This window comes from Oryctolagus cuniculus, chromosome 1, assembly GCF_964237555.1.
Source record: "Oryctolagus cuniculus chromosome 1, mOryCun1.1, whole genome shotgun sequence".
Taxonomy (NCBI): domain Eukaryota; kingdom Metazoa; phylum Chordata; class Mammalia; order Lagomorpha; family Leporidae; genus Oryctolagus; species Oryctolagus cuniculus.
In genome coordinates this window covers 18,183,364-18,203,586 of record NC_091432.1, presented here as the reverse complement: position 1 = coordinate 18,203,586, position 20,223 = coordinate 18,183,364, and the positions used below count along the sequence as shown (strand labels likewise).

The 20,223-nt window shown below is 42.2% G+C and overlaps 1 protein-coding gene and 1 pseudogene across 2 annotated transcripts in view; both read right to left on the bottom strand.

Annotated features, from left to right (window-relative positions):
- The window catches only part of NUP160 (nucleoporin 160), a 62,055-nt gene that overhangs the window by 29,396 nt on the left and 12,436 nt on the right, over window positions 1-20,223 (bottom strand). For both annotated transcript variants that reach the window (XM_008270776.4, XM_070070349.1), the window contains exons 8-20: window positions 17,615-17,692; window positions 17,228-17,325; window positions 14,653-14,737; window positions 12,374-12,442; window positions 9,513-9,596; window positions 9,053-9,223; window positions 6,948-7,047; window positions 6,479-6,644; window positions 5,230-5,357; window positions 4,992-5,152; window positions 2,173-2,306; window positions 987-1,057; window positions 174-333 (exon numbers count right to left, since the gene is read on the bottom strand). In XM_008270776.4, the coding sequence (XP_008268998.1) occupies window positions 174-333; window positions 987-1,057; window positions 2,173-2,306; window positions 4,992-5,152; window positions 5,230-5,357; window positions 6,479-6,644; window positions 6,948-7,047; window positions 9,053-9,223; window positions 9,513-9,596; window positions 12,374-12,442; window positions 14,653-14,737; window positions 17,228-17,325; window positions 17,615-17,692 (1,505 nt within the window). The remainder of the gene's footprint in view (window positions 1-173; window positions 334-986; window positions 1,058-2,172; window positions 2,307-4,991; window positions 5,153-5,229; window positions 5,358-6,478; window positions 6,645-6,947; window positions 7,048-9,052; window positions 9,224-9,512; window positions 9,597-12,373; window positions 12,443-14,652; window positions 14,738-17,227; window positions 17,326-17,614; window positions 17,693-20,223) is intronic.
- On the bottom strand, window positions 13,122-14,066 carry LOC127484834 (WASH complex subunit 3 pseudogene; annotated as a pseudogene).

Genomic DNA, 20,223 nt, shown 5'->3' with positions numbered 1-20,223 from the left:
AGGTATTTGTTACAGACACCTGGGAAGTGAACTGGCAGAAGGAAGATGTCTTTCTGTTGCTCTGCCTTTCAGTAAAACGGAAAAAAAAAAAAATCCTTACTATAGAGACAGAATAAGTCTTAGATTATTTAGATAGAAGATACTTTCCAATTGGCTTTTAAGTAAAAGGATACAAAAGCTGCAATAAATAACTTGTAATTGCAGTAATCATTTGAGACCAATTCAATCCAGTTTGGCTCAGAGGTGCCTTTGGTTGAGAGAAGAGATGAGAGATAATGTGTTTTCTTGCAACTTCTTGGAAGAATAACTCCACAACTGTTTGAGGGCTAGATACTTAAAAAGAAAAGGTTATGACAATAACAAACTTGTGATAATAGCATCAACTTTTGTTTAAAATGGCCTACCAATTCATTTTATGCCTGTAGCAAAGAACATTTATCACAAATAAAGTCAGTACTGATGTAAATCAAGTACTATGCAAATGCAACAAAAAAGCACTTAAATCAATATTGCAGTCATTTTTTTAACTGATCTCACTACACCTATGTCGTGAGGAACTCTACAATAGATACTCTACAATAAGATTTTTAAAAAAGGCCCAAGATTGCAAAAGAATACAAAATAAATTCTCTACAATAATGGTTTTCAAGCATAAGATAGGGCTCCTTTTAAATATTTGGTGACCAAGACAAGATCACAAAAGCTACCAAGAACTTGGCAAACTTTTGAAAGATTTTGCTGAATGAATCACAAGCGCATCAAAGCACAGTGGGCAAGCCCATGGCAGTATAGTGCCCCCTTCATGTATGCCTGATCGGGAACTGCAGCTTCACAGGCCCCTCCCACCACCACAGGCCTCAAACCCAGGCTTGCGCAAGCCTCTGAAAGCGAAGCCAAAGAGCCCAGCCAACCCTTCCACAGCACAGGTGGCAAGAACACTTTAGCGCTCTATTTAGAATCAGATGTGCACACAGTCCGCTCCTTACCAAACTTATTCGTCATTAAAGCACCAGAGTCAGTCAGTTCCAGCACTGACAAGTGTTGGAGATTCGATTCCCTGTGAGAAAGGGGGAGAGAGCTGTATGAATTCTCCTGCGGCAAACATGAGGTCCAAGTTATCCAACTAAGAACACTGTCAACTTCATAAATGAATCGCATGTAAAAGCTCCACTTCAAGCACAAAGGCAACTGAAAGATGTCCAGAACGTAGTGTTGTCCATTCAGACCCTTCAGCTGTCCTTCAATGATGACAAGACAGAGCCAAGAGGATGGTCTATCTTACTGAAGATGTGAATCTTGGAATTCTTGGATTTTTTTTTCTTCTTTTGGTTATAAAGAAGCTCACCTGTCTTTAATAACTTGGACATTTTTGTGTGTGGTGTAAGTTTTCCTCTGGCTTCAACATAATTTGTATATTACAAACACATATAATATCATTTATATCCCAAAAGGAATATGTAGGTATATGAGGATACATAAAAAAAAAAAAATTCCATGGGAAACAAAACAACAACAAAATATATTTTGGTGTAAAAAATTCTGAACCCAGGGCAGGCACTGGCACAGCAGTTAAGATGCCAATTGGGAGGCCAGCACTGTGCAGCAGCAGGTGAAGCTGCCCTTACAACGCCACGTCCCACATGAGAGTGCTGATTCGCGTCCTGACTATTCTGCCAATAGAGCTTCCTGAATGCCCCAAGTATTTGAGTCCCTGGGAGACCAGGGTGGAGTTCCTGGCCCCTGGCTTCAAACTGGCCCAGGCCTGGCTATTGAGGCCATTTGGGGTGAACCAGTGGATGGAAGATCTCTGTTGCTCTTTCAATAAAATAAATCTTAAAACTAGCAAAATATAAGAAATGAAAAATATTTTGAAATCCATGCATACATGAGGGCCTTCTAAAACTTCATGGAAAATGTGATTTATGAAAAGAATTAAGGATTTCAAATATTTTGCACCAAAGTAAGTATCTTTTAAACTTTTTTGAAGTTTAATATGTAATAATACATATTTATTATTTTCATTCTTACATGTTGCCTTCAACCTTTAGAAAACATAGCATCTAAAAGCTCTCCAAATCTTATAAGCAAATGATTTAATACTATGTTTAAAAAATTATTTTTAAGACAACAGAAAAAATTTACTTTAACAATCATTAGAATAATGAAACTCACAGCGTGTCAACTGGAACATCAGTTGCCAAGCACTGACTATTCCACTTAATGAGGTAATAACACAGGAGCAGGGGAGCTGTTCGATGCAGTAGTTCTTGCTGAGCTTGAAAGAGCTGACCAGCTCCCAAAATCACCTGTTCATGATGGGTGGTGAGATCACAACACGGTCAGTAATGCTAACTCTTAAGGTTAGGAGAAGGTAAAATAAAAGTTACAAAAGGCACAATATTAAAAGCAATATTATTATATCTAGGGGTGGCAAGTAGCTAAACAGATTCCCTAACATTAACAGTTGGGGAAAACACACAGCTCAACAAGTTTGAGGAGCTAATAATGGACAATAAACAGCTTAACTTTCGGGATGGGCGTTCCGGTGCAGTGAGCTAAAGTGCTAAATCGGGTGCCAGTTGAGCCCTGGCTACTCAGCTTCTGATCCAGCCTCCTATTAGTGTCCTCGGGAAGGCAGTGGAAGACGGCCCAAATATGTGGGTCCCTGCCACTCATGTGGGAGACCTTAATGGAGTTTCAGGCTCCTGGCTGTTTGCCAGTATTTGGGCAGTGAATCAGTGAATGGAAGCTCTCTCATTGTCCCTCTCCACCCCATCACTCTTTCAAATAAATACATACATACATACATCCTTTTTAAAAAAAATACCCAGCTTTCTTTAAAGTAAAAAGAGGTACAAGGCAATTTCAATACTCTCTTGTACTGCTGGTGTTGGTAAGAAGAAATGTTGCTGTCGATTTGTTCTGAGAGGAGCGCAGTGAGGACAAGAGGCGGGGAGTCACCACACAGACACTGGGAGTCGGGTGAACACAGGCCAGAGGCACAACCATTAGAGGCAAAGCTGGCAATACAGGGTGAATATCCCCTATGTGAAACGCCTGGGCCCACAGTGCTTCAGATTTTGGGTTCTTTAGATTTTAAAATGTTTGCAGTCTCTTATCTGTCGCGCATCTCTAATCTGCAAATCTGAAATGCTCCAAAATCAGGGCTCAGAGCATTCTGGAATTCAGAGCATTTCAGACCTCAGGTTCTCTAGAATGGGGGTGATGAGAGCCTGAAAACTGCATACTCTGACCAATCAATTCTCTTTCTTAGAATATATCCTAGAGAGAGAATCAAAGATGTACAGAGTTATAAGGATGGTCACAAAGGGAACTGGCTGAATAAATTAAAATTCCACCAGATAACTTTTAATATGCTAATTTTATAAAGAAAAACTAAAAAATCTATCTTGAAAAAATGGCATATACAAAAATGTGTGCGGGGGGGTTTTGTGTGTATGTGTATAGTATATATCACACAGTGACTTATATATAGTGGTTACCAGGGGTAGAAGACCGTAGAAGACCTTTTCATTTTTAATTACATTTACTTCATAGAAGTTTTATTTTAGGGGCCAGTGCTGTGGTGTAGCAAGTAAAGCTGCCACCTGCAGTGCTGGCATCCCATATGGGTGCTGGTTCAAGTCTTGGCTATTCCATTTCCGATCCAGCTCTCTGCTATGGCCTAGGAAAACAGTGAAAAGATTGCCCAAGTCCTTGGGCCCCTGCACCCATGTGGGAGACCTGAAAGAAGCTCTTGGCTCCCAGCTTCAGGTCGGCGGAGCTCCGGCTGTTGCAGCCAACAGGAGTGAACCAGCGGATGGAAGATCTCTCTCTCTCCACCCCTCTCCTTCTCTCTGTGTGTAACTCTTTCAAGTAAATAAATAAATCTTAAAACAAAACAAGAACAAACAACTGTTTGGCATGTCCACATCCCTTATTGGAGTGCCTGGGTTCGAGTATCCAGTGCATATCCACTCCTGATACCTGCTTTCTGCTAATGTGTATCCCAGGAGGCAGCAGGTGATGGCTCAAGTACTTGGGACCCTGGGAAATTCAGACTGCGGTCCAGGTCCTGGCTTTAGTCTAGCCCATCCTCAGCTGTTGCAGGCATTAAGGGAGTGAATCAACAAGCATGAAATCTGTTTGTCTGCCTTGCAAATAAATGAGTAAACAAAAAGTTTTAAAAAAGGAAGAATTTGGTATGGGCTAACCTACGAGAAAGGCTCTTAGGAAAAGTGCCTGTTTCTTGGTGGTATTAAAATTATCTTTTCACATTTTTTTATTGCCTGAAATTCTACCATTAGCAATGTATTTGAATTTAATAAGTTTTGATTTAAAAGTATGAGTAGTCCTGGGAGCCCCAAAGGCCCCTTACACACATGAATTGGTTGAATCAGATGTTTTCCTTGCCAGCTCGCATAGATCACTGACTCAGGGACTTCTCAAGTGGGCAGAAAGGCAACGTTTAGCACAGAGCATTCAGAAGGGTGGGCTATTAGGACTGTATGGTGGTAAAAGAGTCTGGCGGCCTGCAGAGAAAACGATTGAAAAGGAGGCACGGAACGCAGTAGGGAAAACCAAAAAAACAAACTTTGCAATCTTAAAAACTGTGCTTTAGAGTGAGCCCTCATCTGCAAACAGATGTTTCTTCCTCTACTGTCCTCTACACTACAGGGTACCCTGCTGTCACATCCAAAGTTGTACAAAAAATACTAACTACTGCCAACAGTCAACCTGGGAAAATCTGCCAACGCTATACATACAAAGATTAATATAAAGTAATCTGCTTCACGCATGTTCTTAATCTGTAATCTTCAAGTCATTCTTAATTCAACACATATTTACAGAGCACCTAATTGGGCCAAGCCTGAGGGATACAGTGGTGAACAAAGACAAGTCTCTGCTCACAGAGCAGAAATCCTGCTGCCATGTGCCTATAGATTACGTCACGTTTTAAGTTTTTAAGTTTTCCCTTTAGTAGTACTTACTGCATCTCCTAGCCTCAGTAAGAGCTGCTGTAAGATCAAGAGGTCTCGGCAGATCAGGAAGCGGGTGCTGGCGATTTTAAACACCGCTCTGCATACAATGTAACTTGCTGTGCTACTCCCATAGAGCTGGGAAAGATTCATCCGCACATTTAAAGGCTGAGCTGAAATAAGAAATAAAGTTAAATGTATCACTGCTTTCTCTAAAGCCAAGAGGTACTTTGGCTGTTCTGTCATTTACCTGGATTGAATCCCTTTTCCATTTCCACGTCTGTTTCATAATCCATTTCCCGTATAAGAACGCCAATGGCCTGGATTGGATTCCGAATTTCTTGCAGTTTACTACAAATATCCTCTAGCACATTTTCTCTACAGAGGCAATCAGGAAACTTCTGTTACTACCAAGAATACTACCAAGAATACCCAATGTCCTGTAAACTAAATGCTCTGTGACACAGGAAAGCCAGCAACGTGATAAAGCAGGAGACACAACTGTTCAGGTATACGAGATACCACACAGCAAAATTTCTTTCAACTTTTCAGAACTGGCAAACAAGATGATTGTGAGGAAACTACTTTTTCTTTTTAGAATCAATAATTAATAGCTGTATCACAGCTTAGGAATCTGCATGTGTTAGAATTTCTGTTTGGGGCTGGTGTTGTGGCATACTGGATAAAGCCACAGCCCATGACATCTAGCTCGTGTCCCGGCTACATCCCACATGGGCACCAGTACAAGTCCCAGCTGCTCCACTGCTGATCCAGCTTCCTGCTAATGGCCTGGGAAAGCAGGAGAAGATGGTCCAAGGCCCCTGTCATCCACATGGGAGACCCAGATGAAGTTCCTGGCTCCTGGCTTTGGCCTGGCCATTATAGCCATCTGGGGAGTGAACCAGAAGATGGAAGATTCTCTCTGTAACTTTGACTTTCAAACAAACAAACAAATCTTAAAAAAAAAAAAAAAAAAAAAAAAAAACCCTTAAACAAATTTCTGGGGGCTGGCGTCGTGGCATAGTGGGTAAAGCCACCACCTGTAGTGCTTGTGTCCCATATGGGTGCTGGTTCGAGTCCTGGCTGCTCCTCTTCCAATCCAGCTCTATACATGGCCTGGGAACACAGTAGAAGATGGCCCAAGTTCTTGGGCCCCTGCACCCACGTGGGAGACCAAGAAGCTCCTGGCTCCTGGCTTCAGATGGGCCCAGCTCCAGTTGTTGAAGCCACCTGAGGAATGAACCAACAGATGGAGACCTCTCTCTCTCTCTGCCTCTCTGTAACTCTGCCTTTTAAATAAATCAATAATTCTTAAAAAAAAGACAAAGATTTATTTAAAAAAATTGTCCAAAAGCTGAAATATCTATTGAGAATCATGACAATTCATTTTATCTTCAAGCCATTAATTTGAACACTCTTTTGCATACAAAAATTCGATTTGGCACTAAAAATTGCTGAATTTCCATTAGGAAATGCACTTTACCCTAAGTTCTCCTTACACATCAACAGTGATCAAATCTTCCAGAATCTGTTCCGCAGCCTTCTCTGGAGACTGTAGGTTGTAGCAACTCATTTCCATCATAACTGACATGTCCATATTTACGGACTCTCCAATCAGCCGAAGACATTTTATAAGACATATGACATCTCGAGCAACATCCACATCTAGGAAGAGAAAAGTTAACATTCTAGTCTCAAATCAGTGATCTAATTAATATTATATTGTTAATTATTAAATGCCCAGACATCTATCTGATGTCTTTGAGATATGGAGGCCTCTATATCTTCCCTTGAAGTATCTACAATGTGGTAAAATGGCCAGTGGTAATCAATGTCCTTTGCATGTACTTGTAAAAGGTGAAAGATTTATACGATCTGAAGAGAAACCAGAGTATATTTTGCATGTACTTGTAATAAAGCACAGGTTCATGTAGGAAAGGGAATAAACATACAAATAACAATCATTACCATCAGATATGGTTGTCTCATCCTCTGTCAACAGGTTCTCATCAGGCAGTAGATACAAATGGTCCACTAGGGAAGAGGGCATAAGAAAAGACAGGTACCCCTGGAAATTGAAATATTCTGGTTACATTTTTTCAGTGAATTTTTAAAGGTATAAAATAATTGTGATGTGAGTTTTATCATGAGGCAACACCAGAGAAACTCCAGTTGATGGACACTGTAAAAAATACATGTGTAGTCATCAGAAAAATGTCAGTCATGAAAGACAAAGAAAGGCTGAAGATAGTTCAAGATTAAGTTAAATAAACAAGACAACTAGATATATCTAGGTCCTCGGATTGGATCTTGGATCACAAAGAAAATTATGGGCACAACTGGAAAAATTATTAACTGTGTAATAATGTATCAATATCAAATTGTTGATCTTTAAATTCTACTGTGGTTATTTAGGATAAACATCCATGCTTTTAGAGACTTGCTGAAGTTTTTAAGGACAAAAGGGCATGATGTCTGGGACCAGCACTGTGGCACAGTGGATTAAGCCATAGCCTATAGCACCAGCACAAGTTCATGTCCTGCTGCTCCATGTCTGATCAGCTTCCTGCTAATGCTTCTGGGAAAGTAGCAGAAGATGGCCCAAGTCCTTGGGCTGCTGTATCCATGCTGAAGACCTGCATTAAGCTTCTGGCTCCTGGCTTCAGCCTGGCCTAGCCCCAGTTGTTGCAGCCATTTGGGGAGTGAACAAGCAGATGAAAGCTCTCTGTCTCTCCTTCTCTCTCTGTATCCTTTCAAATAAATAAATATATCTTAAAAAAAAAAAAAAAGTGCATGATGCTACAAGCTGGGAAGAAAACTCTCAAATGGCCCAGAAAAAAAAACATATTTATACAAAGAAGAATCACAAATGGAAATTAAAAGATGGATCTGGATGAAGGCTTTCTAGGCCGGCACCGCGGCTCACTAGGCTAATCCTCCGCCCTGCGGCGCCGGCACACTGGGTTCTAGTCCCGGTCAGGGCGCCGGATTCTGTCCCAGTTGCCCCTCTTCCAGGCCAGCTCTCTGCTGTGGCCAGGGAGTGCAGTGGAGGATGGCCCAAGTGCTTAGGCCCTGCACTCCATGGGAGACCAGGAGAAGTACCTGGCTCCTGCCATCGGATCAGCGCGGTGCACTGGCCGTAGCGCGCCGGCCGCAGCAGCCATTGGAGGGTGAACCAACGGCAAAAGGAAGACCTTTCTCTCTGTCTCTCTCTCTCACTGTCCAACTCTGCCTGTCAAAAAAAAAAAAAAAATTTTTATGCTATTTTTAATTTTTATCATTTATTCAACAAATAAAATATAATGTTTTATTCTACTTTAATTTTAATTTTTTATTATCTATTAAATAAATAAATTTAAAAATCAAATGTAAAACAAAATAGATCAGGGTGGGCATTTGGTCATAAGTCAAGACACCACTAGTAAAGCCAGTGTTGTGGCACAGTGGGTTAAGATGCCACTTGAGGAATCTCAGTAGCTCTGCTTCTGATCCAATTTCCTGCTAACGAGCCTGGGAAGGCAACAGAAGACGAGCCAAATACTTGGGCCCAGGCCACCCATGTGGGAGACCAGGATGTATTTATTTCCTGGTTCCTAGCTTTGGCCTGGTTTGGACCTGGCTGTTGTGAATATTTGGGTGAATGAACCAGTAGATAGAAGATCAATACATCTTTCACTCTGTTGCTCTCCTGAAAAGATAAATAATTTTTGAAAAAATAAATATAAATAGATCCTAAAAAAAAATACTGTTTGAGAGGGACGTCTAAACTAGAGTGCTGGGATTTGAATTCCAGCTTTGCTTTTAATTCCAGTTTCTTACTAATGCCCACTATGGGAAGCAACAGGTGATGGCTCAAGTACGGAGGAGGAGGGGGTGAGAAAGGGGAAAGGAGGGAGGGAGGGAAAGGAAGGATAAAAGGATAGATAATAATTTAGAAGGCTAAATATAAATGAGCTATGATTTTATGGAGAAAAAAATAAGCTCTCAAAGCTAACCGCGATTTTCACCAGACTAGCACACCTGAGGAACCACTGAACTGTTTTAGGGAGCTCTGTAGGCTTTAGCCTCCTTACTTTTTTCAGCAGGCACACCATGTTCGTGTGGGGGTTCAAATGCAGAGCGAGAGGGTGAGAGAGGGCTTCTTGATACTGAAGACAACAGGCATAGAACTTGCACCAGAACTCCTGCTGCAAATTTCGAAACTCCTCCTGGGAGAACTCATACTCTGTTACACTTCCGTGGAGCTGGCAAAGAAAGAAATCAAACTCTTGATGACAACTCAGGATCTATCTCCACAAAAAACAAACAAAAAACCCACATACATAATTGTCCGATATCATTTTATTAAGTTATAGCCAAATGAATATTCCTTATGTATGACATGACAGAGACTATGTGAATATATGTTTAATTCTCTAATAGAAGGGTTTATACAATTCTACTTCCTACTAACAAGGTCAGGTGAAGAATTCCAACAACTCCTTAGTATCAAGAGGGAAGAAAAGTATCACTCTTTTCCTACCCCAAACTTACCTCTGTTTCAACAGCTAAAGTAACTTCTTTCTTTAGTTCACTCCAGGAAAAATCCATATTTCTCTCAGTTCCTCTGCAGAAAATCTAAAATTAAAAGAGACATTTTAGAGTATTATACACTACTCAAAACCAAATTAAAAATATTTCAATTTAGAAGGTATGGTGGTGGGGCCAGCACTGTGGTGTAGCAGGTAAGGCTACCACCTGCAGTGCCAGCATCCCATATGGGCTCCAGTTCAAGTCCTGGCCACTCCACTTCCAATCCAGCTCTTTGCTATGGCCTGGGAAAGCAGTAGAAGATGGCCCAAGTCCTTGGGCCCCTGCACCCATGTAAGAAACCCGGAAGAAGCTCTTGGCTTCAGATCGGTGCAGCTCTGGACCTTGTGGCCAACAGGGAAGTGAACCAGCAAATGGAAGACCTTTCTCTCTCTGCCTCTTTCCCTCTGTATAATTCTAACTTGCAAATAAATAAATAAATCTTTAAAAAATAAAAAGAAGGTATGGTGGCAAAGCACTGTTTGATAGAGATTACATTTATTTCAACACTGGGCAAATAATTTCTGAAAAACAAATTATAGCATTTTTGAAATAAGTTTCCATAGATCAGAGTAAATGACAGGAATACATGAATCTAAAAAAATTTTACAGAGTACATTCAGATCATTACAAAATACAAAATAACCCTTACTGCTCAGTTGGAAAGATAAAAATGATGCCAAACACATACATCCTAAGACTGGCACAAAGGGAAATTAGACTAGTGATAAGTATGTCACTCCACTGAGAACGATTCTTGAAGAAAACTATTTGCTAGGGGCCGGCGCTGTGGCACCAGCTCTCTGCTTATGGCCTGAGAAAGCAGTGGAAGATGGCCCAGGTGCTTGCGCCCCTGAACCCATGAGGGAGACCTGGAAGAAACTCCTGGATTGGCCCAGCTCTGGCCATTGTGGCCACTTTGGAAATGAGCCAGCAGATGGAAGACCTCTCTCTAACTCTGCCTAACAAATAAATAAATAAATTTAACAACAACAACAAAAATTTGAGAGGCAGAGTTAGTGAGAGAGAGGACACACACACATATACAAAGAGCAGGGAGGGAGGGAGGGAGGGAGAGAGAGAGAGAGAGAGAGAGACAGAGATTTTCTTTCACTCTCCAAATGGTTGCAACAGCCAGGACTGAGCAGGCTGAAGCCAGGAGCCAAGAGCTTCTCTTGGGTCTCCCACTTGAGTGCAGGAGCCCAAGCACTTTGCCATCCACCATCCTTTGCTGCTTGCCCAGGCACTTTAGCAAGGAGATGCATAAAAGTGGAACAGCTGAGAATCAAACAGGCGCCCATATGGGATGCTGGCATTGCAGGCTGGGGCTTTAACCCGCTGTGCCACAGCACTGGTAAATAAACAAATTCTGTTGTGGAGCAAACATTTGGTATAGTGATTAAGCTGCTGCTTGAGATGCCCACATCCCACACTGGAGAGCCTGTGCCTGAATCCTGGCTCTGCTCTCCATTCTAGCTTCATGCTAACGTGGACTCGGAGGCAGCATATAATGGCTCAAGTGCTTGGGTTCCTGCCACCCCAGGTTGAGTAGCAGACTCCTGGCATTGGCCTAATCTAGGCTTGACACCACAAATGTCATTAAGGGCACCTGGAGAGAAATCTAGGGGATGGAACATCTCTGTTGCTCTCTTTCTTCCTTTCAATTAATTAAAATAAAACATTTAAATTGTTTTTGAAGTTTAAAAAAATCTTTTTGAAAGCATTAAGCATCTCTAAAAACCATATTCCTTTGAGGTTAAAAATTTTTTGAGTTTTCTTGAACCTGAATCAAGCCGGACTTTCACTGTGTTAATGAAAGGGTAAAGTCACATCAAATTTCCTTCAAGTACAGAGTTATAAACACCATGTAATGTAGTATCTTTTTACACTTTGAGTAGTGTAGGCACAAGTTTCTCTTTCTACTACTAACATTCTTCACTAGTTATTATGAAAGTGTTCCCTGCCCCAGCTTCTCTACTAGGAGTCTTATTTAATGGGAAGTTCATTAAGAAAATACAACAGTGGGACCAGTGCTGGGGTGCAGCGGATTAGGGCTCCAGCCTGAAGCGCCAACATCCCATATGGGCGCCGGTTCTAGTCCAGGCTGCTCTTCTTCCAATCCAGCTCTCTGCTGTGGCGTGGGAGGGCAGTAGAGGATGGCCCAACTCCTTGGGCCCCTGCACCCACTTGGGAGACCTGGAGGAGGCTCCTGGCTCCTGGCTTCAGATTGGCTCAGCTCTGGCTGTTGCAGTCGTTTGGGGAGTGAACCAGTGGAATGGAAGACCTCTCTCTCTCTCTTTCTGGCTCTACCTCTCTCTGTAACTCTTCTGTCTTTCAAAATAAATAAAATAATTCTTAAAAAAAAAAAATAAAAGGCACAGATGAACTTAAAAAAAAATAATAAAGCCCTGGCCTGTGGTGCCGGCATCCCATATGGGCCCAGCTACTCCAGCTCCGTGCTGATGTACCTAGGAAAGCAGTAGAGGATAGCCCAAGTCCTTAAGCCACCGCACCCACGTGGGAGACCCAGAAGAAGCTCCTGGCTCCTGGCTGCAGACTGGCTCAGCTTCAGCCATTGCGGCCATTTGGGGAATGAACTGGCAGGTGGAAGACCTCTCTTCCTTTGTCTCTACCTCTCTCTTTGACTCTTTCAAATAAATAAAATAAATCTTAAAAAAAATGTGTTTATAAAAACAAGTACATATAAATGCAGAAACAGGTTCAGTGTTTATGACATGGAAATACAAAAGAAAATGGTCATTACATCACACGTACAGTAATTCAGTAAAGGGTCTCATATAAACATGAAATGTATTCTTGCTGACCTGTAACGCTTTACATAAAGCTGCATTTATGAATCGTCCTGGAGTAAAAAGACTCCGCAAATACACCTCCTGTTAGAGAAATAAAACAAAAGTTAATATCACTCTAAAAAAGGCAACATTTGGAAAATATTGATGGAAGAATTCAACACATTGACACAAAAGCTCTAGTCTCATTGTATGAACCCAGACATTGCCCTCTTCTCCATCTGAACGCTAAGCAGCAGTACTGCAGTTACCTATATTTTCACACTGGAAATGAAGACTGTAAAGTCTAAGGATCAACCAGATGCACTGAGCTGAAAATGGCAACCATGGAGTTTGCCATCGGGCTCCACTGGAAAACATGGCTTGTCAAATTTTTAACAATCTCTAACCGAAGGTTGAACCCAGTTTATTGGAATATGCATTCGTAAGGGAAACCATCTACCAAAGGAACTGGCAGTAATAAGCTTTATAAGTAAATAAAATAAGCTTCAATAACTTCTCACAAGGGAGGATAATAAAATGGAAAATCTCATTTTACCCACATAGTCTGACCAAATCTCATAAACCAAATTTGCCAAAACAGCAAATCTGACTGACACTCATGTTTGCTTCCTTCTACTGGTGGTTCTGGTGGAGGAGAAAATGATCAAAAAGAGAAAAACAAGGATTTAAACAATCAGCACATGATTTCGGCTTTCAGACAAAAGCCAAGTGCCCAGGTGTTCTTAAATGGAACAAATAATCATCACCAATGATGTGTTTTACTTTGGGCAGCTTATATATTTTTTTAAACATAGGGAAAGCTTGGTGGTAGACACATGGCCACTTGATGCTCGTGAGACTAAGAGAATTCAGGCTCTCTCAGGGCGCAAATATGCCCTACACATATATGTAATTCTTATCAAAATTAACCTTGACCACTAAAAGAAGATTCATTTATCTGAACTTTCTTCTGTCATTTTTTCACTTTCACCATCAGACACTGGATCATCCATAGTGGCCTCTCAAAAATATCTGACCTCGACCTGACACCATTTTGTTTCTTATTGCCACCACTGGAACATTCACTTGAAAAATTCTGATAGTTGGGATAGCTCTGAAGAAGTTTCCGAAGACGAATCATTTGTGACACTTAAAGGAAGGACTCCAAATCGGACATCGCTGAGTCTCAGGAAGAAGACAATTTTGCAGCTAAAATATTGAGTGTTGTTTCAATTTGCTGGATACAAAGAGAAAGGACTGCTAGTTTCGCCTCACAAACTGGAGAGAAGTGGCTGAGGAACTTCACACCACGCACCACAAGCAGGTTTGAGAAATGCCATTCTCCTTTTCTGTTCAAGAGCTGGCACCTTGGAAAGGGCTACACCTACCTGACCCCATGAGTGGAAGCTTGTCCTCATCCCTCTCCTTAGCAAGCCGGGGACTTAGGCTCACCCACAAACCCCTCCTAACCCAGTAATCACGTCCCAACACCTCCCCAAGTCCCAGTCTCCCGTGTCCTTCTCAATAAACTCTTGTGACTACAACTTTCAACTACAGATATTTAAAGCAGTCGTTGTTTCAGACCCACAGCCCATATCTTTAGTCTCATGCTAACACTAAGGCATCGACTGAAAGCTTTTCTTTCATTGATCCTGAGGGTGTTCCTGAAAAATGGGGAGACTGGCCTGTTGGCTACTGAATTACCTTTTAAAATTATTCCCTCCATGGCACAGACTTCTATCAGAATTATCTAACTTCTGATTTATGTGCATGCACTAACATGGTGTTGTGGACCCCTAACATTTATGCTTGCCCAGCACCTGTTTCCCCCTCATTTTACTAACAAATCCCTTATCCTTCTTTGGGAAGTCATTCCTCCCTTACCCACCTCAAATGACTTCACCAGTCCTTGCAATAGCAAGGCTCAGGCTGGACACGTGTGTCATACCAAGCCAGATTATTCTATTCCTTCTGACCAGAGAGACTAAGGCAGGCCAGTGAGACTGAGGGCCTGAGGCGGGTGCTGCTTTCCTTCCTCTGGGGTTGCTAAGTTCACAGAATGCACTGACTCCAGGGAGGCAGCCTGCCTGAGAAAAACCCAACAAGGAGGGAAGAACAGAGAGAAGGTGGAGACCAAGCCAGGCGATACTGAACCTCAGCTGCTCAAGTCAATGCAGTCTTTCAGCTTCAGTCAGGTCAAGGCCAGTTCCATCACCTGCAGTTGAGTTCCAACTAATACAACAGGTTCTCCTTAAACTAAACTAATGGCCAGGGTAAATGATCCCCTAAGGCAGCCTTATAGTGTTGCTTACTCTGGGGTCTTGGTCATCTCTGATGATGATCTCCTCCTCTGGCAGAGGCTGTATAAACACTGGATTCCACTGACCTGCAACATTACTGCAGAGAGAAAAAGTTCATCAGTTAACCTAAAAATGATGACTAAAAAGCAAATTTATGCTGTTGCCATTATCTGGCCAGAAAGGCCCCTCTGCTGAACCACTGCAAGGGCTGTTTGATCCAATTCTATTGAAAAAATTCAGGGCAGACATTTGGCCTAGTGGTTAAGATACCAGTGTCCCAAATTGGAGTGTCTGGGTTTGATACCTGGCTTCTCCAGTTTCCTGCTAATGTACACCCTGGGAGGCAGCAGCTGATGGCTCAAAACAGCAATGGTACCCATAATAATTCTTTGAAAGATATATTACCCCCCATTTTACAGAAATGAAAAATGAGGCTTAGGGTGTATCAGAGCTCATTAGTTACACAACCAGGATTCCAATCCTGCTTCAGTTACAGGAGCCTGTGCTCTTTCATCATTTTGCTTGACTGCTACCTATCAGGAGAACTTTCACATTTTTTGGGGGTGTGGTTTGAGATCAGTCTGGGTAACCATCCCCAGAATTTTACCCTAGAATTCAGGGTGAAGAGGGACCTAGAGGACTCCATGAGTTCAGTGGTCAAGTTCTGTTCCAAAAATCCTCTACAGATGTTTTGGGGATAAACAGTGTTTGCTTCAAAACTGGTTGTAGGGGGCCAGTTCAAGTCCCGGCTGCTCCACTTCCAATCCAGCTCTCTGCTATGGCCTGGGAAAGCAGTAGAGGATGGCCCAAGTCCTTGGACCCCTGTACCTGTGTGGAAGACCCAAAAGAAGCTCCTGGCTCCTGGCTTCAGATCAGTCTGGCCCAGCTCTAGCCATTGTGGCCATTTGGGGAGTGAACCAGCAAATGGAAAACTTCTCACTGGCTCTCTCTGCAACTCTTTCGAATAAATAAATAAATAAGTCTTAAAAAAAAAAAAAAAAAAAAACAACCACCTGGTTTTAAAAATAATTTGCAACAACTAAAAAATTTAAAACTAATGTCACATACATTAAAAATAAGATTCCCAAGTATATCTAAATATGAAATTATCAATGTTAAGTGGAGCTCTAATTTTATAATCACAAAATACTAGTTTAGTTTTATATTGTAGAGTCCATTAAGTTTTGAAAAAGAGGTTTCCTGTTTTTGAAAAAAATGTCTGGAGGCAGGGATTAGGCCTCATGGTTGAGAAGCCTACATTCCTTAGAGTACCTGCATTCAAGTCCTGGCTCTACTCCCAGTTCCAGCTTCCTGCTAATGTATACCCTGGGAGGCAGCCAGTTTTGGTTCAAGTAGTTGGGGGCCTGCTGGAGATGTGGGAGATCTGAATGCCATTTCCTGATCTTGGCTCTGGCCCTGCCCTAGCCCTAAGTGTTGCAGGCATCTGAGGAGTGAACCAGCAAATGACAGCTCTCTTTCTCTTCCCCTCAAGTAAATAACAATAAATAAAAGTTTTGGGAGCTGATGTTGTAGTGTAGCAGGTGAAGCTACAGCCTGCAACACAGGCATCCTATAAAGCAGTTGATCTGGGTCCTGACTGCTCCAACTTCCCATCTAGCTGGGAAGTGCCTGGGAAAGCAGCAGCAAATGGCCCAAATGTATGAGCCCCTGCCACCCACGTGGGAGACCTGGAAGAAGCTCCTGGCTCCTGTCTGGCCCAGTCCTAGCCATTGTGGCCATTTTGGGGAGTGAACCAGCAGATGGAAGATCTCTCTCCCTCTGTAATTGTGCCTTTCAAATAAATAAAATAAATATTTAAAAAGATTTTTACAAAAATGTTTAAGAAGTACTATACTTGTCCAATCTATTTCTCATCTCACAAGGAAAGTGAAAATAAAGAGGGGTTACTGCGTTTTTTGTTTGTTTGGAGGTTGTAGGTATCAACTCTGTTTAAAAGTGAAGAAAATTCTTAGAAGTATTTTGGATACATGTTCTCACTCCAAAGTAATATGTTTTCTTTATCTTGGTCCAACCATAAGAATCCTCATATTCTAAAATCAAAAGGTAAGAAATATGACAAAATGCAAAAGAAGGTACTTGAGAACATATTAACAATAGGCAAACCCTTCAAATGAAAACCCTTGACTTAGTTTCTAGGTAAAAAATTCTATGGGGGCCAGGGCTGTGGAATAAGTGGGTAAAGCCGCTGCCTGTAGTGCCGGCTTCCCACGTGGGCGCCGGTTCAAGATCTGGCTGCTCCACTTCCGATCCAGCTCTCTGCTATGGCCTGGGAAAGCAGCAAAAGATGGCCCAAATCTTTGGGCCCCTGCACCTATGTTGGAGACTGGAAGAAGCTCCTGGCTCCTGGCTTCGGATAGGAACAGCTCTGGCCATTTTGGCCAATTGGAGAGTCAACTAGTGGGTGGAAGACCTCTTTCTCTGTCTCTCCTTCTCTCTCTGTATAACTGTTTCAAATAAATAAATAAATCTTAAAAAAAAAAAAAAAAAAAAAAAAAAAAACACCAAAAAACCTCTGTTAGCACGAAACTGCTTCAAGTGAGGTAGGGTGAGAGTTAAGTGACCGTACTGTTCAAAGTTGATGTATTTCACAATCGTTTGGTTCTCAGCATCATGCCACAGAGCCCAGATATCCGTGGAGGTTAAGGCAAAGTCAATCAGTGTCTCCTACAAGGAAATGCGGGAGGAACAAAGGGAATAGATTAGAAAAGGTAGTTCATAATGACTCACATTCGTATCAGCAGAAGAGGTAAGCACATTAAAAACATGGTACCACACGAACTTGGTAAAACCCAAATAAAATAATTTTCATACATCATTAAGTGTTTCATTTTACTTTAGTTATTTATTTTTGCTTTTTGAGATACTTCATTGTAGTTCTATAATGCCATTACAACGTACTGGGGATTCAGACACTGCTTTCTTGTACTGTGTACTATGCAAAGATTCAACTTACCTGAGAAGTAAAGAGAGAGGAAATGTGATCCAGACTGTAGCGGTTATTCTCAGTGCTCACCAACTGGAAGATGCAGAACTGGTAAAACACAAGTTGGTAAGTTATTCCTTGAAATAATCAACATGCTACATTTTTAAAGCAAGTGTTATTAGTATTCAGAAGCCATTTATTGAAAATTGTGATAAAATATCATTGTTAACGACACAGGTTAGTAGTACAAAGTACACTGACTTCATGCAACCAATCTCTAAATTTTTTCATCTTGCAAAACTAAAGCTCGATACCCACTAAACAACAACTCTATTTCCCGTGCCCTGGGCCCTGGCAACCGAATTCTACTTTCTGTTGCAGTGAATTTGACTACTCTAGGTACTTACATATAAATGGAATAGATAGAATTTTCTTTTTGTGAATGGCTTATTTCACTTAGCAAAACACCCTTAATAACTTCCCTCCGTTTTTTTTAAGATTTATTTTATTTATTTGAAAGAAAGAGTTACAGAGAGAGGGAAAGCCAGGGAGGGAGGGAGGGAAGGAGAGAGAGGTCTTCCATCCACTGGCTCACTCCCTAAATGACTGCAATGGCCAGAGCCGAACTGATCCGGAGCCAGGAGCCAGGCGCTTCTTCTGGGTCTCCCACGCAGGTGCAGGGGCCCAAGGATTTGGGCCGTCCTCTACTGCTTTCCCAGAATAACTTCCTTCCTTTTTAAAGTTGAGTAATATTCAACTACATGCATATACCACATTTTGCTTATTCATTCACTTGGGTTACCTGCAGCTATGTATATGGTTATACAAATATCTTTTTGACACCCTAGTTTCAATTCTTTCAGTTATATAAGCAGAAGTGGAACTGCTGGCTCATGTGGTAAGTCTAAGCTTATTTTTTTCTTTTAAAAATTTATTTATTCATGAGGTTAGCACTGTGGCACAGCAGGTTAAAGCCACAGCCTACAGTACCAGCATCTCATATGAGCACCAGTTCAAGTCCCAGCTGCTCTAATTCTAAGCCAGCTCCCTGCTAAGGTGCTTGGGCAAACAGTAGAAAATGACCCAAAGGCTAGGTCCACTGCACCCACGTGGGAGCCCCAGATGTGGCTGGCAGGGACCCAATTACTTAGGCATCAAGACTGCCTCTCAGGATCTTCATTAGCAGGAAGCTGCTAATGTCAACAGCCAGAGCTCAATCTGAACCCAGCACTCCAATATGGCACGCGGGTAACTTAACTGCTAGGCTAAATACTGGTCCCATGAATAATTTTTTTTAAAGATTTATTTATTTATTTGAAAATCAGAATTACACACAGAGAGAAGGAGAGGCAGAGAGACAGAGAGGTCTCCCACATGGGTGCAGGGGCTGCTATCTTCTACTGCTTTCCCAGGCCACAGCAGAGAGCTCAACTGGAAGTAGAGCAGCTGGGATTTGAATTGGTGCCCAGATGGGATGTCAGCACTGCAGGCAGTGGCTTTAACCACTACACCACAGCGCCAGCCCCCATAAAAATTTTTTAAGACTATAATAGGGTCCTGAGACCAAAAAGTATGAGAATTATTATTTTACTAATCATTTACTAGTGACAAACTAATTGGAACATGTTGAAGAAAGTGACCAAGTGGATTTTTACATTAATAGTAACTGAATGGGGCCGGGGCTGTGATGTAGTGGGCAAAGCCACTGCCTGCAGTGACAGCATCCCATATAGGCACTGGTTCGAGTCCTGGCTGCTCCACTTCCGATCCAGCTCTCTGCTATGGCCTGGGATAGCAGTAGAAGATGGCCCAAGTCCTTGCGCCCCCGCACCTGCATGGGAGAGCCGAAGAAGTTCCTGGCTCCTAGCTTCAGATCGGCATGGCTCCAGCAATTGCAGCCAATTTGGGTGTGAACTAGTGGATGAAACCACCCCCCCTCGGCCTCTCCTTCTCTCTCTAATTCTGACTTTCAAATAAATAAATCTTTTTTTTTTTTTTTTTTTAAATATTAACTGAAGGAACTAACAGCAAGTCTGTTCTCCTGCCACCTATATTCTACACCAGAGAAGAGCACACTTAGGAGGAGACAGACAGATGTGTTCAAACATTGGAAGAGTTGTCCTATGGAAAAGGGAATAGATAATGTGTGCGAGATTGAGAAAGCGCATCAACAGCCTATGTTTGGCTTCAAGAAGGCACTCTTTCCCTTTGTTTCCATATTGTTCCTGAATAATCCAGTCCAAAAACTATCAGGTACCCAGAGCAAGACAGATATTTTTGTTGGTCCAGGGCTTGAGGTAGAGGTGGGGTTTGGCATGGGGAGTCAGGCTGAGCACACTGAAGGAACACCTATGCAGGTGTGTCCCGGCATGGGGAGTGAGGACACTAGCAGGTGAGGAGGGGAGGCTCACAAAGGGTGGGATGCTCTGCCGGAATGACTCAAGGAGCTAAGGTAAGAAGAGTATGCATATCTGGGAGTGGCTTGGGTTGGGATATAGGAGCAGCAGAAGGGGGAGAGGGCCTCCACATACAGGGAAAGCCAGGCACAGGAGGAAATTCAGATGGGAGTGGTCTAGCGGTGTAGGAGCCCACAAAGGATGAGGGAATCCATATGGAAGGGGAACCTGGAGTGGGCTAAC